The sequence below is a fragment of the Loxodonta africana genome, chromosome 4, assembly GCF_030014295.1.
Source record: "Loxodonta africana isolate mLoxAfr1 chromosome 4, mLoxAfr1.hap2, whole genome shotgun sequence".
Lineage (NCBI taxonomy): Eukaryota > Metazoa > Chordata > Mammalia > Proboscidea > Elephantidae > Loxodonta > Loxodonta africana.
The window spans coordinates 67,140,999-67,159,043 of NC_087345.1; the positions used below are offsets into that span (position 1 = coordinate 67,140,999).

Here is an 18,045-nt window from a genome sequence, read left to right on the forward strand (position 1 = left end):
TAGTCTAAATAAGAATATCTCTACTTCGTATTTCTGCACCAAATAGCTAGACTCTAGGAAACATATTTTAGGTGCTAAGCTCCTTGATCAAGATCAACGTTGTCACTTTGGACTTTAAAAGTTAAAGAGTACTATAAAAGATACGGCCTTTAACTAGGACAAATCTGTTCAGACACAAAAGTTCTTCTACTGGGTCACAAAGGCAGTAGTTGCAGAGCATGCTAAAGATAAGCTCCTTTTCTTTGATGAAGAAAACTATACCACCAGTTAACAGTACACTAAAGACAGGTCTAAGAAAATCATGTGAAGTCTAAAGATTTACCTTTCAAAACTATGTAAATTTCAAGATTAGTTGGCAGTAATGTTAAAAAACTACCTAATAAGAAAAAATAACAGAAATAGACCATTCATTCATTCACTCCTTCATTTAAGAAATACTTATTTATCACCCATTCTGTACTGTGGCATAGTAGTTAAGAGCTACAGCTGCTAACCAAAAGGTCAGCAGTTCAAATCCACCAGGCGCTCCCTGGAAACATATCCATGGGGCAGTTCTACTCTGTCCTATAGGGCTGCTATGAGTTGGAATCAACTCCACGGCAAAGGGTTTGGTTTTGGTTTTCTGTATACTAGGCACTGTTTAGGCATTAGAAATACTGTAGTGAAGAGGACAGATAAGACTCCAGCCATCGTTCAACTTGTAGTGAGAAGAAACATGCGTTTAATAACAAATAAGAATAGATTACAGTAAGTACTATAGATGAAATAAACAAGGATATGACATACTAACCTAAGAGAAGGCCCCACTCCTAAGAAGACTGAGTTGAGGCATGAAAGATAAGAAGCCAGCTACGTAGAGACCAGGGAAAAGGGTTCCCATCAAAGGGAATACAAAGTGCAAAATCAGTGAGGTGGTCAAATGCTTGATGTGTCAGAGGACAAGGACGGAGACCAGTGCAGTTGGAATACAGTGAGCAAGGGGAGGGGTACAAGATATAACTAAAAAATGGGAAAGAACTACATCACACAGTGCCTCAAAGTTTGCAGTTTTATCCTAAGAGCAAATGGAAGTCTCAGAATGGTTTTAAGCAAATACTTCACATCTTACTAGAGCTAATAAAATCACTCTGGCTGCTGAGTAAACAATGCGTAAAATCAAAGTCCTATTTTAAAGTCCTCCAAACACAATAAATTCCCATTTGTAAACTAGGTGTTTTAAGTATCATTTGAGACAAAAAAGTTTTACCTTGATCCAGAACCGTAAGACTTAGACTCAATTCCATGAAGGCAATCTTGCAAAGAGCTAATCAGGACTTTGCAACGATCATCAGCAGATACTTTGGATTGTTTAATTAAGGAAATTGCAGTTACCAATGTCTCAATAGCACTCCCATAATCACCTGTGGAGGAAGGGGAGGGTTACAGTCAAAGAAATTTTGTTTCCAAAATACCAACAAATCACTTGGGGTTAAGGTAATTTGTTAGTGGTTCACCTTTAGCAAAAAGCTTTCATGTACATGAAATTAACCCAATTTGTTATTATTACACCTGTGTGAAACAGATTAACATTTTGCAAATACGAAAATATGTGAGCTTTCTTAAGGGCCCAGAGCTAAGACTTAAATCTACACCTAATAATTTAAAACTAAGGGTCTTTCCACTACACTGTGACTTATCTATAAGCTTCTTTCAATGTCTTTTAAATAAATTATAGGTAATTTACTGCGTGGTACAAATGGTTAAGCATTGGACTGCCTGATACTAACCAAAAGGTTGGCAGTTCAAACCCACCCAGAGAAACCTTGGAAGACAGGCCTGGTGATCTGCTTCCTAAAGGTCACAGCCTTGAAAACCCTACTGAGCAGGTCTACTCTGCACACTTGGGGGCCCGCCAGCAACAACGATGATTTGAGAAGATAAAAAGACCTACTGTATGTAAATAACTCATCTTCAAGACGGCACTTGCAGGTTTTAGGTCATAACAACATAAATAAGAAACATTAGTACAAGAAGAAATATACAAACCAGCACTGGCATCAGACACAGCTCTTGAAATGGCACTGCTTGAGATTGCCCTATTTCTATTCATGATTTCTTCAAACTCAGCTTCACTCAATGGCGTTCTTGCAGTATCCATTTCTCTATAACGTCAAAATAATCCTTAAATTATACTCAACAGATTTTCTAAGTTAACTGTAACAGTGCAAAGCAATTCATACTAGCTGCTTTTGACAAGGGCCTCAGAGATAGTGGTTACCTTTCAAGATTAAAGAATGCTTGTTCTTTCCTACAAAGAGAACAAGTCTAAACAAAATTCTCTTACACTACTACCTTTCAACTGAAATAGATTAGAAACCGCATTTTCCTGGAGGATAAAAATAATAAATTTACATATCTGTAATACTTTTCAGAGTCAAAAACATATAATAAGTTGTTCTTAAGAACATATATAGAGACAAAGACAGAAGGAAGGAGGGAGGTAGATGGTTGAAGAGAGGGGAAGGAAGAGGGTGCCGACTGCAAGAAAATATATGCCTATACAACAGGAGTAGAAATTTGGTTTCATTTATGTTTGGATCCACTAGTCACAGGGCCCAACTCACAGCAGAGGGATAATAAATGTCTGATTAATTAATAGAATATAAATTTCATGAAGGACAAGATCTTATACTGCCTTGTTTGCCACTGAATCTCTACCAAGGAAATCTGGCATGAAAAAAGGAATATAAAAGTGTACATATATGTTGAAATAAAAATTTAATAAAATTCCAGAATTTTATAAAAATTGACAACTAGTAACTACATGTACGGTACAAAACAAGGTACAATTTCTACAGACTTAGAAGTTATAAAGCAGGACAATGTGAGTTGAGGCAAGCAGTAACAGTTCATGCCAACAAAAAGAAGAAACAGCTAAATTAACTTTTTACATGCTTATAAGCTCTTATTGTTATATTATTTGCGTAATACCTCCCAAATAATTTCTAAATTATTTCCAAACTTTATAAACATTCTGAGCGAATTATAAATGATTCAAAAAATGTGTGATTTCAACTAAATGTTGTGACTTGTGTCCATCCTATCCACTCCCAAAAAATACCACCGTTGTTCTTTACTTTTCAATTTTAAAGTCAATAACCAAAAAATTATTCTTGAAAACCTGAAATTGTAGTAATTCTGTATTATGTTAAGGAAAGGACATAAGACTCAAGACATTTTCAAGCCAAGTCCCATAACACACTCTTACACACAGTAAGGGTGAATACTTTTTTTTCCCCTCGCTTTAGAATGGCATTTTTTTTTTTTTTTTTACCTGTGCTTTAGGTGAAAGTTTAAGTACAGAGTAAATCAGTTACTCATTCAACAATTTATATACAAATTGTTTTGTGACAATGGTTACAATCCCCACGATGTGTCAATATTCTCCCTCTTTCCACCTGGGTCCCCTGTTTCCATGTCTCTTCCTGCCTTCTTGCCCTTGCTTTTGAGCAGGTGTTGCCCATATGGTCTCATTTACGTGACTGAGCTAAGCAGCACATTCCTCATGTGTATTATCATTTGTTTTATAGACCTGTGTAATCTCTGGCTGAAGGATAAACTTCTGGAGTGACTTCAGTTCTGAGTTAAAAGAGTGTTCGGGGGGCATAGTCTTGGGATTCTTCCAGTCTTTGTCAGACCAGTAAGCCTGGTGTTTTTTTTGTGAATTTGAATTTTGCTCTACATATTTCTCTGGTTCTGTCTGGGACCCTAGACTGTGATCCCTGTCAGAATGATTGGTGGTAGTAGCCAGGCACCATCAAGTTGTTCTGGGCTCAGGCTAGTGGAGGCCTATCAGTCCTCTGGACTAACATTTCCCACCTGTCTTTGGTTTTCTCCATTCTCCTTTGCTCTGGACGAGCTGGGACCAGTAGGTGAATCTTAGATGGCCACTCGCAAGCTTTTAAGGCCTCAGACACTACTCACCAAAGTGAGTATAAACTATGTTACACCAATTGACCTAGATGTTCCAAGACCACAGGCCTAAGCCCTCAGCCCAATAACACCATCCCTCAGGGTGTCTGGATGTGTCTATGAAGTTTCTATCACTTTGCCTTGGTCATACTTCCACTATAACGTGCACTGTCTTTTCCGTCACCAACGTTACCACTTATCTACTATCTAGTTACTAATTTCCCCTCCCCTCCCTTGTAACCATCAAAGATTGTTTCTTTCTGTGTGTAAGCCTTCTCTCGAGTTTTTATAATAGTGGTCTCATAAAGTTATCTGTCCTTTTGTGATTGACTTAGTTCACTCAGCGTAATACCCTGCAGATTCACCCATGTTGTAAGATGTTTCACGGGTCATCACTGTTCTTCATTGTTGCATAGTATTCTATTATGTGTATGTACTACAATTTGTTTATCCATTCATCCGCTGATGGGCACTTATGTTGTTCTGCATCTCTTTGCTATTGTGAACAGTGCTACAACATGGGCATGCATGCGTCTATTCCTGTCACAGCTCTTATTTCTCTAGGACGTACTCCCAGGAGTGGGATTGCTGGATCATAAGATATTTCTATTTCTAGCTTTTTAAGGAAGCACCATATAGCTTTCCACAGTGGTTGTGCCATTTTACATTCTCACCAGCAGTGCCTGAGAGTTCCAATCTCCCTGCAACCTAACATTTTTTTTTTTTTTAAATTGGTGCTGGTAACGTCCAGTTTTGATTTGCATTTCTCTAAGGGCTAAAGATTGCGAGCATTTCTTCACGCATCTGTTAGCTGTCTGAATTTCTTCTTTAGTGAAGTGCCTATTCATATCCTTTGCCCATTTTTTAAATTGGATTATTTGCCTTTACTGTTACTGTGTTGCAGTATCTTGAAGATTTTAGGGATTAGACCCTTGTCAGGTATGTTGTAGGCAAAATTTTCTTCCCAGTCTGTTGTTCTCTTTTCAGTCTCTTGGTAAAGTCTTTTAACGAGCATAAGTACTTAATTTTTAGGAGATCCCAATCATCTAGTTTATCTTCTGGTGTTTGTGCATTTTTAGTTATGGTTTCTATCCTATTTATACCACATATTAGGGTCCCTAGCATTGTCCTTATTTTTTCTTCCACGATCTTTTATAGTTTTAGGTTTCATATTTAGGTCTTTGATCCATTTTGAATTAGTTTTTGTGTATGGTGTGAGGTATGGGTCCTGTTTCATTTTTTTTTGACAGACAGACATTCAGTTTTGCCAGCACCATTTGTTAAAGAGACAATGTCTTTTTCCTATTTAATGGACTTATGGGCAAGAGTGAATACTTGATATATAGTTACTGATTGGAATTAAAGTGAACAGAAGGAAAGTTACACTAGACTTACAGTTGAAACATTTTTCCAAAGAAAGCAAAGCATTTTCTGGCAGTCATCAACATGTAATCTTCATGAATAAGCAACAATCAGTAGACTTTGTTTATGAGACAATAAAATATACTGATGTCTTAAGCCTGTACAAATTGTATGGAGTTAGACTGACATTTAGTTCCATTTCCACAGGACCTTATCAGATAAATTAAAATACAAGGTAGTTTAATAATGATAGTGAAAAAAATGTAAAAACGAATGATAAACCAAAGGAAACAGAATGGGGCACTTGCAAATTCAAGCAGTTCTTCAGAAATGATAAAGTTTCCTCAATTATGATTTGAGAATGGATAATTTTGAAATTACTTTAGAAGGGGGCTTAGAGATCATTTGGGTGAACAGTGGTTTCCACCCTGTTTTTCACTAAGGAAAAAAAACCAAGCGCTGATCAGTATGTAGAGAAACTGGAACCCTCATCCATTGCAGGAGGGACTATAAAATGGTTCAGCCACTGTTGAAACAGTTTGGCAGTTTCTCAAAAAGTTAAATAGTCATTTGCCACAGAATGTCTATTCAAGCAATGTCCGTCTGACTACAAAAACATCGGTGGTCCCCAAGTTATGAAAGTCCAACTTACCTAAAACCTACAGTTACGAACCAAACCCCACAAAGCCTAATATATCAAAAAGTCGAGATACAAGGGTTTGTAGTAACAAAATGGGCACTACTTTGCAATGTGCATCTAAACATTATTACTGTAGGATTACAGTAAAGATGTTTTAGTGTATCTGGAAATGTTTCTTTAATGTTTTTATGCACAAAAAAGAACACCATATACTAAGACAAACATTTGACTGATTGACACTAGATAAGAACTGAACCTAACTGTTCTGACTTAGGTACAAATTCAACTTAGAGGAAGACTTAGGAATAGAATTCATTTATGACCTGGGGACTGCCAGGTTCACATGACATCCAAATTACATAATATCCTGTTTCACAAAATGTTATCATGGGTGTTAAGTGTTGCATGACTGTACAGAATCACATTATGACCCAGTAACTTCACTTCTAGGTACGTATACACAAAAGGCTTGAAAGCAAGGATAAAGATGCCTGCACACCAATGTTCACTGCTGTACTATTTGGAATAGCCCAAAGGTGGAAACAACCCAAATGTTCATCGAGAGATGAATGGATAAACAAAATATTACACATGCAATGAAATGATTCAGCCATAAACAGAAATGAACTCCTAATACATGCTGCAACATGGATGAACCTTGAAAACATTATGCTGACTGAAATAACTCTTCACAAAAAGACAAAGAATGCATGCTTCCACTGGAAATAACTAGAATAGGCAAATGCAGAGAGACCAAAGCTTACTAGTGGTTACCAGGTATGGGTGGGCCAGAGTAAGGGGGAGTTACTGCTTCAGGGGCACTGAGTTTCTGTTAAGGGTAATAAAAAAATTGGAAATGGGATAGTGGTGATGGTTGCACATGGGGAATGTAATTAACGTCACTGAGTCTTACACATAAAAATGGTTGAAATGGCAAATGTGTTGTTACATATATTTTACCACAATTTTAAAAAATACACATCAGGACTAGAAAACAGATAATAATCAGCTACTCGGAACTCCTGATTAGCAACAGATAATCAATAGTACCTACCAAACAAAATGATCTAATTCTTAAAATACTAAAGAAACTTTATAGTGTCATCAAAAGTGATATTTAGACGATAAAATTTTGAAAATTGCTTAAGGATCCTATTTGCTGTCTTACATTATCTTTATTAACCTCTTTCACTTTTAAAAATGATGGAATGAACCCCCCACCCCCTCCTCAAGATTTAGTGACTTGCTTGCTATGTGGCTAAATCATATGGCTATGTAAATGGCAGAGCTGGGATTATTCCTGACCCTGTTCAGTATTCTCACTTTAACATGATGCCTCTTCCAACTGGAAGAAAAAACAATACAAAAAAATTCATTACCTAGGGAAAGGCCAGCATTGTAAGATAAGTCAGTGATGGAGCTTAGAGAATCTTTTACCAATCAAAAATACTAAGTCTACTTTCAAAGAAACACACTAACTTACCTTCCAGGGGGCCCATAGTCACCCCTATCATATGGTGGGGGTCGGCCATATGGGTCCGTTGGTGGTGGACCCCGGCTATCCGATGTAGGCATGCCGCTGTTAGTTGGTGGAGGAAAGAAAGCTGGGTTCACATGTGGAGCTGGTGGCGGGGCACCTGGAGGTGGTCCAGGAAGATGCGGAGGAGGAGCAAGTGTCAGGGGTGGCCCAAGAGGGCCAGGTGGGCGAGGTGGAAAGGGGCCTGGAGGTGGAGGTGGTCCCTGTTGTGGAGGTGGTGGGCCAGGAGGGGGGCCGTAGCCTGGAACTGGAGGTGGAGGGCCAGGAGGAAGCGGACCCAATGGAGGCTGCCCAAAAGGTTGTCCAGGAAAAAGAACTGGCGGTGGAGGGCGATCTCCTCGATTAGGAGGCCCAGCTAGTGGAGGAGGCAGAACCTGACCAGGAGGTGGAGGACCTGGTGGACCAGGTGGGCCTGGAGGACCTAATGGTGGACGTGGTGGAGTCTGTCCAGCTATAGAATAAAGGAAAGAGAAAGAGAAAGAGAGAAAAAAGCTTCAATAAAGATATTTTAACCTCTATGTCAAGATTATTCTCTTAAAGCATAACCCACAGACCAAGATTCTTTCTCTTTAAATGAAACCCATATGGTAAATGCTACACTAACAACTACACAAGCATACCCTTACAAACTTAACTAGCTCAATTTATGCTTAAGAAAAATTACTAAAATAAAACTTTAATTAAGAAGATTACAGGCTTAGAGATATTTTCCATCTTTCAGTGTATACACACTTCTTAAAGTGAAATCACCCACCTTATATTCTACTCTGATGCCAAGCTAGAAAGTGAAACAAGGAAAATTGGTCTTGAAAGGATTTTTTAAGAGGTAAGAAAATAAGACGGATGTAAATATTCTATATATAAGTCAAGCAAGTTTGGAGAAAAATAAAGACCTTTTAGGCCAAAAATGGGTATTTCCTCTATGCTGTGCCCCATATGCCATGGAATCCTAGTTTCCAGGAACAAAGGCCGAGTTCCTTTAACAAGATGCTTGATCAAATTTCCTGGATTCCAAAAATAGCATAACAAGGAGAGTAAGTCACATTAATAATGCATTACTTGAAAAAGAGAGAAAAGGAAAAAGAGGCATTAGGTAGACATGTTTTATCCATGGTAATTTAAGAAAATTTTTACCTGGAAAAGGTGGGGGTGGCCCTCCTGGTCCTGCTGGCCCAGGAAATCTGTCCCCACCAGGAACAGCCCCTGGAAAACGGCCCCGTCCTCTACCACCTTGTGGAAATGCTGCACGTGAACTGCCTCCTGGAGGACCAGCTTTACCTTCCCCAGACATTTGTCCTGATTGTGTAGCTGCAAATATCCAAAGACTCATAAATAGCACTTATTAAAACAGTTCTCTGAAATGTAACCACTGTTATTAGGAAAAATTCTATTTCAAACTCCATTTGCACTATATATTAACTTGCAGGCGCCTTGGGCCTGTGCAAACTACATGAGATGCATTCATTAGGAAAATATTCACATCTATCTAAGTTCTTCTGAAGTCTCAAAATCTAGGTTGAAAGGTATATCCAATGAATAAATAGGGGTTATTTTCAAAATACCAGTACTTTGCAGCAGCCAAGACTGAAATTCTTCAACAGAAATCTTAATTTCAGTAGCACAGATCATTTAAATTTTGTAACATATTCTTCAGTTAAGTCTTAAGTGCTAAAACATTAAAAGAAAAACAACCACTTGAATTTGTTAATTACATGATCATCCATCTTAAATCTCTTTAAATGATAACATTCATAAGTATGTTAATGGAAAATCTTCTCTATATTCACTTTACCAAGTGGTGAAAGGTCTTGGTGCCAAGCAGAAAATCAACCGATACTTTGTGGTTATCAGTGCTCTCTCCCTGACCATAACACATATCCACTTTCCTTAAATCTAAGGACTCGAATGTAGTTTCTTTCTTTCTCTAAGATGGCAGTGATGGGACAAGAATAAAATGACTAAAGAATTTGCACACTGTTGCATAATATTGGGTCAGTGACATCTAGAGAATAATGGAATGGGAGTAGGTTTCCAGTATATGGGCCCATAGTCATAACAGTAATTAAATCAAAGCATGGATGTTCAAAGGGATTTCCTAATGATCTAAATATTAAGATGATTTCCCCAGTACAATGCCTAACAAATGCTAGCAACACTAGTTAAAGTACACATCTTTTAATAAAAGCCTCTGATGGATAGCTTACTTTTCCTGGACTGCATTTCAAATTGACTCAGGAACTGTTTATTGCATGGAGTTACAACAGGATTCTGACCATGTAGTTCTCTTTTAGGCAACAGATCCATTAGCTTTTTTGAGGATGCTTCAGATCCAACACCAACGAGGGCAAACCTAAAACATTTTAAAAGAGTGAGAACAGAGTGAGGAGGGATTAATAATGTTACTGTTATTAAAAAAGGAAAACAGTCTTACAACTATCACCACAATCAATTTAGAAGATTTTTATCAACCTCAAAAGAAACGCTGTATCCGTTAGCAGTCATTCCCCCATTTCCTACCCTCTGCAGTCTTACGGAGCCACTAATCTACACCCTGTCACTACAGATTTGCCTATTCTGGACATTTCGTATAAATGGAATCATACAATATATAGCCTTTTGTGTCTGGCTTCTTTCACTTACCTGATGTTTTTAAAGCTTCATTCATGTTATAGGGAAACCCCGGTGGTGTAGTGGTTAAGTGCTACGGCTGCTAAGCAAAGGGTTGGCAATTCAAACCCACCAGGCACTACTTGGAAACTCTATGGGGCAGTTCTACTGTCCTACAGGGTCAATATGAGTCAGAATTGACTCGACTGCAATGGGTTTGGTTTTTTTTTTTTTTTTGGTCATGTTATAGCATGTATCAGCACTTCATTTCTTTTAGTTGCCAAAAAATCTTATATGGATGTACCACCTTTTATTTATCCATTCATCTGTCGATGGCCCTTTGGGTTGTTTCCACTTTTTTAGCAATTATGAATATTCTGCTATGAACATTTGTGGAAAAGTTTTGTATGCTTTCAGTTCTCTTGGGTACGTATCTAGGAGTGGAATTATGGGGTCATATAGTAACTGTGTCTAACTTTTTGAAGAACTCCCAGATTGTCTTCCAAAGTGGCGGCACCATTTACATTTCCGCCACCAATGTATAAGGGTTTCAGCTTCCCCGCATTGCTGCCTACACTTGTTATTATCTGTCTTTTTGATCACAGCCATCCTAGTGGGTATGAAGTGGCATCTCATTATAGTTTTCATATGCATTTGCCTGCTGGCTAATGATGGTGAACATCTTTTCATTTGCTTATTGGTCATTCATCTATCTTCTTTGGAGAACCATCAATTCAGACCCTATACCCATTTTTTTAATTATCTGTGTTTTTATTATTGAGTTGCAAGAATTCTTTATATATTCTAGACACAAGTCCCTTAGCAGGTGTGTTCTGCAAAATTTTCTCCCATTCTGCAGGTTGTAGTTTCACTTTCTTGATAGGGCCCTTTGAAGCACAAGTTTTTAATTTTGAAGATGTCCAATTTATAATTTCTGTTTGTGCTTTGGGTGCTATATCTAAAAATGAGGCTGTATGCTCATGTATTCTTATGAGAGTGAAATTTTTTCTTAATTTAAGTTGCACTAGTTATGTCTAGATAATGGAAGTTTACTTCCTGGTTGCAAAAGCTTAAAAATTTTACCCAGCTACCTACATCCCTATCTTTCTAAACCGGAGTACAGTGAACACAATTCATAATCCTATGCTATAATTAGTGATGTCCTAGGGATGAGTTGAGCAGAAATGTCCACCCCTATCCAAGCATTTACTCTACACGTATTAAAAAGTCTCAGAATGCTATGCTTGTCAAAGTATATACCAACACCAAACTGTGTGGCTGTCAAGTCAATTCCAACTCATAGCAACACTACAGGACAGAGTAGGACTGCCCCATAGGGTTTCCAAGGAGCAGCTGGTGGATTCAAACTGCCAACCTTTTGGTTAGCAGCCGAGCTCTTAAATTCAGTTATTCTAGCAAACCAAAGATCCAGTACCTTCAAAACTAAGAAGAACACCCCCCGCCTCCGCCCCCAATAGCATCCATTTGTTTCAAGACCTCATTTGCTATACTGGGAAGACTATAAGATCTGCGGATCATTACCTGTCATGTTTTCCAAAATCCTTATCAAGGTAAGAGATTAAACTATAGTTTGTCAATTTCTCTACAAAGAGAAGCCTCTGGTCTCAACATTTTTGATCCTCAGCATATACAAATTTTTCAAGCATTACTTGCATACATAATTGCTTGTTATATAAACATATTTACCAAAATAAAAATAAGATCATAATTGTTTGTTACCTTCCTTATCAAGTAGAATCAAGCAATACGAAATGCCAGTTTTATCATGTAGCTATTTTCATGCAGACAGTAAGTGAGGTTCAGATTCATTTACACTCATTCTTCCCAGATAGCTGAGTGTAAATCGTTTATGCTTGACTACTGATCTAGGGGAGTCCTGGTGGCAGTGGTTAAAGTGCTCAACTGCTAACCAACAAGGTCATAGCTCAAACTCACCAACTGCTTCGTGGGAGAAAGATCTGGCAGTCTGTTCTTGTAAAGATTTACAGTCTTGGAAACCCTATGGAGGAGTTCTACTCTGTTCTATAAGGTAGTTATGAGTCGGAATCACCTGGATAGCAATAGTTTTTTTTTTTTTTTTTGGACTAATCTTAATGTTGGTGGTTTAAACCCACAGTGGTGCTGCGAAAAAAGGCCTGGTGACCTGCTTTTGTAAAAGCTTAAGCCAAGAAAACCCTATCGAGCAGTTCTACTCTGTAAAAACACTTGAGTCGTCATGTGTTGGAATCAACTGGACAGCAAAGGGATTTACCACGTGTCACACATTATTCTAGGGCAGTGTTACTCAAAGTGTAGTCCTTGGGCCAATGCCAGTCAGAAATTCAGAAAGTGAGAGCAAGCATTTTAAAACTAACAATTTGACACTGTCAGAGCTTCTAAAAATGTGATCATTTTCCTACTATGTGACTGATTTTAAAACAAATAAAATATACTATAGGAAAAAAAGAGATGGGAGCAGAAGGTGCTACTGTATATAGGGTGTCAGGGAAGGAAACTCTTAAGAGTCCTAAATGAAGTAAAGCAGCACAGCCATCTGGATATCTGGGGGCAAAGTAAACCAAGAAGAGGAAACAATGCAAAGGTCCTAGATGGGGATGGATTTGAGGAATAGCAAGGAGATTAAGCAGCTCCAGCAGTATAAGAAAGGGGAAGTGTGGTAGGAGAGGTGGTGGGGAAACAGATCATCCTGTGCCTTGTGAGCAAAGGTAAAGATTCTGGCTTTTACTGAGTAAAAAAGGAAGTTTTTCAGCAGACAAGTCTATGATGCCACATTTAAAAAAACACTGCTACTATACAGAGTACGACTATAAGAGATTAGGGCAAAAGCAGAAGGCTGTTGCAAGCGTTCAAGTGAGAGACGATGGTGGCTTAAAACAGGTGGTAGATGTAAAGTAGTTAGAGTCTGCATACCTCTTTAAAATATTCTTAGCTTACTGTAAAAATATTTTCTTAGCTGGGTACAACCTTTTTTGGAGAACTGAGCAACATAAAATAAGCACATTCTTTACTGCAGTATTCTGCGCCTAGCAATTTATCTTAAATAAAATCTAAAAACCTGCACCTAAAGATTTATACAAGACGATGCCTGCTGCATTATTCATTATAGGAAAAATTGTAAACAACCTAGATAACAAGTAAGAATGGTAAAATAAATTACAGTAGCATGCCAGTATGCTGGAAAGTATTAGACATTAGAAAGTGTATGTATTTCCTGGCAATATTGGTTTTACGTCTTGCATCAAACATGTTACAAAATGTGAATTATAATCTTAATTTATAAGAAAAATGATTCATGCATTAGGAAAAAATCTGAAAGTATATCCGCTAAAATGTTAAGAGCAATCGTCTATGGATGGTGAGATGGTGGATTTTTATTTTCTTCCTTTTGGATATCTGTAGACTACAATGTTTCCATAACGAACCTATTTCACTTATACAAGTTATACAGTTTAATAAAAAGCAAAAATCCAAGGTACTCATATAATTCTCCAGTTGTCCATCATCCCTCATCACTTAATCACAGTGATAGCAGTGCTTCCTTCACAGTCACTTCAGTAATCATTTCAACCACAGAAGGAGAAAATTCGGGGAATATTACAATAGATCTAGTTTGTCCAAGCCTTCAATTCCACTAGTTTTAGTGAGCTGGACCACAAGATTAGAGTATGAATTTTGTCTAAGAACCTCCTTCGAATATGGATAATCAAGTGTCCAATACATGCACTAATTGGCATGAACTTCTATGAAGTTATAAAAAATTCTAATTACTACCTACTTACGTTAGGAAAAAGATTAAAAAAAAAACAAAAAACAAAATTCTTACCCTTTTGACTGCCCATTTGCCCGATTTTCAAAAAACTTTATCTCCAAAATATCATTTACTCCCAAAGAATGAACTGCTTCAGTTAAGTCTTCATCTGTTGTCCACTGCAAGACATTTACCTCTCGTTAATCATCAAAACGTAACTATTGTTTCAACTTAGTTTTCACGGGTAAACTCAGGATAAACAAGAAAATTAATGCTCAGTGAAAATTCAACTGCAGTTACTGCCACTCAGCCTCCAATTTCCAAAGAGCACAAATGTATCTAAGAACATAACTTCCCTGAATTTCTAGAAATTAGGAGGTACATAACCTTAAAGATAGATGTTTTACCCAAGAGTTTCTGATCCCTCCCAACTTTAAATTGCTATGATTTTACACTGTCAAAAACTCTCACTTGTCCCTTTCTCCCTTTAAAGAATGTATTTTGTGGTATAAATTCCATCCTATATTTGATAAGAAGGTAGAGAAAGAAAACACACACACACACGTATCGAGTGACTACCACATACCTCCATGAGCTGCTCCTTAGAAACCCTATTGGGCAGTTCTACTCTGTCCTATAGAGTTGCTGTCAGTCAGAATCAACTTGATGGCAATGAGTTTTTATAACGTACTTCACACTATTTCTTAACTCTCAAAACAATCCTTTATGTACAGTCTTACCCTCATCCTACACATGATGCAATGGAGAGGCTAAACAACTTGCCCAATGTCACAAAACTAATAGATGGAGGCGCTAAGATTCAAATTCTTACTGAAAACCAATACTCCGTAACTATACTGCTACCATCTCCAATATTGTAAAGACTGCTCAGACTAGGTGGTAGAAGATTGGTCACAATTAATTTTTAAAATATGTAAACAAGACATTTAAAATACTACTAAGGAAGTGGAAGGCTGACAAGTTTTATTTTGCCTTTTAGACATAAAATTTCATAACTTTCAAGCGTATGCAACATGTTTCTAAGCTAAGATACAAAGATTCTATAGGAGTGTTTTAAATGAATATTTAAGACTTAATGCTAATAAAAATATCAACAGATACACTGAACAAGCAGTTAATGAAGTTCCCAACCAACAATCTTATTCCTAGTCTCACGTACAACCCAAACTAAAATACAACGTACACAGCAGTGCAGTCCTAAAAATCCCATTTCAAATTTAAGCACAGAAATAAAACTCAACAAGTCTATAACATGAATTAGAAAATGAAAATTGTTTTTAAACCAGGAGCGGTATTGTATTTCTTTCTTTTTCTCCTACATTTCTGAATTCTGGTATGAGAGCTTATGCAATCATTTTTCTTAGTAAAATTGGGGCATCTGAAGTGAGGTAGGAGTTGTCAGGTGCCGTCGAGTTGGTTCTGACTCAGCAATCCTAGGTACAACAGAAGGAAACACTGTCCATCCCCGCGTCATCTACACAGTAATTGCTGTTTGACTCCATCGTTGTAGTAACTGTGTCAATACCTCTACAGTGTTTTCCTCTTTCTCGCTGACTGTATACTTTACCAAGCATTATATCCTTTTCCAGGGACTGGTCCCTCCTGATAACATGGCCAAAGGACATCAGACAAAGTCTCACCATGTTTGCTTTTAAGGAGCATTCTTCCTCTGGAAGTCCACTGCACATTCAATATTCTTTGCCAACACCATAATTCCAACATATCAATTCTTCTTTGGTCTTCTTTATTCACTGTCCAGTTTTCACGTGCATATGCGGTGACTGAAAATATCATGGCTTGGGTCAGGTGCACCTTAGTCCTCAAAGTGACATCTTTACTTTTTTAACACTTTAAAGGGGTCTTTTGCAGCCGATTTGCCCATGCAATGAATCGTTTCATTTCTTGACTGCTGCTTCCACGGAACAGACTGGAATTGGCCATTTTGAATTGAACAATCACATGGTATACTATGCAGGAACAACAATTTGATTGAGGAAAGGCATTGCATTCATCGTCATAAAGAACATTTCAAGATCTATCCTGAAGTACTACGCTGTCGGTGATAAGGCAATATCCCTACGCCTACAAGGAAGACCAGTTAATACAACTATGATTCAAATTTATGCACCAACCACTAAGGTCAAAGATGAAGAAACTGAAGATTTTTGCCAACTTCTGCAGGCTGAAATTGATCAAACAGGCAATCAGGATGCATTGATAATTACTGGTAACTGGAATGTGAAAGTTGGAAACAAAGAAGAAGGATCGATAATTAGAAAATACGGCCTTGGTGATAGAAATGATGCCAGAGGTCACGTGAAAGAATCTTGCAAAACCAACGACTTGTTCATTGCAAATACCTTTTTTCACCAAACATGTATGGCAGCTGTACACATGGACCTCACCAGATGGGATACACAGGAATCAAACTGACTACATCTGTGGGAAGAGATGACGGAAAAGCTCAATATCATCAGTCAGAACAAGGCCAGGGGCCCGACTGCAGAACAGACCATCAACTGCTCATATGCAAGTTCAAGCTGAAACTGAAGAAAATTAGAACAAGTCCACAAGAGCCAAAGTACAACCTTGAGTATATCCCACCTGAATTTAGAGACCATATCAAGAATAGATTTGACATGCTGAACACTAATGACCGAAAACCAGATGAGTTCTGGAATGCCATCAAGTACATCATACATAAAGAAAGCAAGAGGTCATTAAAAAGACAGGCGAGAAAGAACAAAATGGATGCCAGAAGAGACTCTGAAACCTGCTCTTGAACACAGAGTACCTAAAGTGAAAGAAAGAAATGATGAAGTAAAAGAGCTGAACAGAAGATTTCAAAGGGTGGCTCTAGAGAAGACAAAGTAAAAGTATTATAATGACATGTGCAAAGGCCTGGAGGTGGAAAACCAAAAGGGAAGAACATGTTCGACATTTCTCAAGCTGAAAGAACTGAAGAAAAAATTCAAGCCTCAAGTTGCAATATTCAAGGATTCTGTGCAGAAAATATTAAATGATGCAGGAAGCATCAAAAGAAGATGGGAGGGATACACAGAGTCACTACACCAAACAGAATTGGTCGATGGAAGGAATACACAGAATCACTTATACCAAAAAGAGTTGGTCGACAGTCAACCATTTCATGAGGTACCATACGAGCAGGAAACAATGGTACCAAAGGAAGAAGTCCAAGCTGCACTGAAGGCATTAGCGAAAACACTCCAGGAACTGATGGAATATCAACTGAGATGTTTCAACAAAAGGATGCAGCACTGGAAGTGCTCACTCGTCTATGTCAAGAAATTTGGAAGACAGCCACCCAGCTAACTGACTAGTAGAGATCTATACTTATGCCTATTCCCAAGAAAGGTGATCCCACCGAAGGCAGAAATTATCAAACACCATCATTAATATCACGTCCAAGTAAGTAAAATTTTGCCAAAGATCATTCAAAAGAGGCTGCAGCAGTATATCGACAGGGAACTGCCAGAAATTCAAACCGGATTCAGAAGAGGATGTGGAACCAGGGATAGATATCATTGCTGATGTCAGATCAGATCCTGGCTGAAAGCAGAGAACACCAGAAAGATGTTTACCTGTGTTTTACTGACTATGCAAAGGCATTCGACTGTGTGGATCATAACAAATTATGGATAACATTTCAAAGAAATTCCAGAAAACTTAATTGTGCTCACGAGGAACCTGTACATGGATCAAGAGGCAGTTGTTCGAACAGAACATGGGGATACTGCGTGATTTAAAGTCAGGAAAGGTGTACGTCAGGGTTGTATCCTTTCACCATACCTATTTACTCTGTACGCTGAACAAATACTCCTAGAAGCTGGACTACATGAAGAAGAACAGGGCATCAGGATTGGAGGAAGACTTATTAACAACCCGCATTGTGCAGATGACACAACATTGTTTGCTGAAAGCGAAGAGAACTTGAAGCACTTACTGACGAAGATCAGAGACCACAGCCTTCAGTATGGATAACACCTCAGAATAAAGAAAACAAAAATCCTCACAACTGGACCAATAAGCAGCATCATGATAAATGGAGAAAAGAAGTTGTCAAGGATTTCATTTTACTTGGATCCACAATCAACGCCCTTTGAAGCAGTAGTCAAGAAATCAAAATACGCATTGCCT

General features: G+C 38.0%; 1 protein-coding gene across 5 annotated transcripts in view; it reads right to left on the minus strand.

Moving 5' to 3' along the window:
* Positions 1-18,045, minus strand: part of CPSF6 (cleavage and polyadenylation specific factor 6) — a 37,482-nt gene that overhangs the window by 9,283 nt on the left and 10,154 nt on the right. For 3 of the 5 annotated variants that reach the window (XM_023558721.2, XM_010598726.3, XM_010598729.3), the window contains exons 3-9: positions 13,942-14,045; positions 9,695-9,840; positions 8,625-8,798; positions 8,384-8,494; positions 7,437-7,941; positions 2,026-2,141; positions 1,247-1,400 (exon numbers count right to left, since the gene is read on the minus strand). In XM_023558721.2, the coding sequence (XP_023414489.1) occupies positions 1,247-1,400; positions 2,026-2,141; positions 7,437-7,941; positions 8,384-8,494; positions 8,625-8,798; positions 9,695-9,840; positions 13,942-14,045 (1,310 nt within the window). The remainder of the gene's footprint in view (positions 1-1,246; positions 1,401-2,025; positions 2,142-7,436; positions 7,942-8,383; positions 8,495-8,624; positions 8,799-9,694; positions 9,841-13,941; positions 14,046-18,045) is intronic. The other 2 variants (XM_023558733.2, XM_010598737.3) reach the window with 1 other exon arrangement.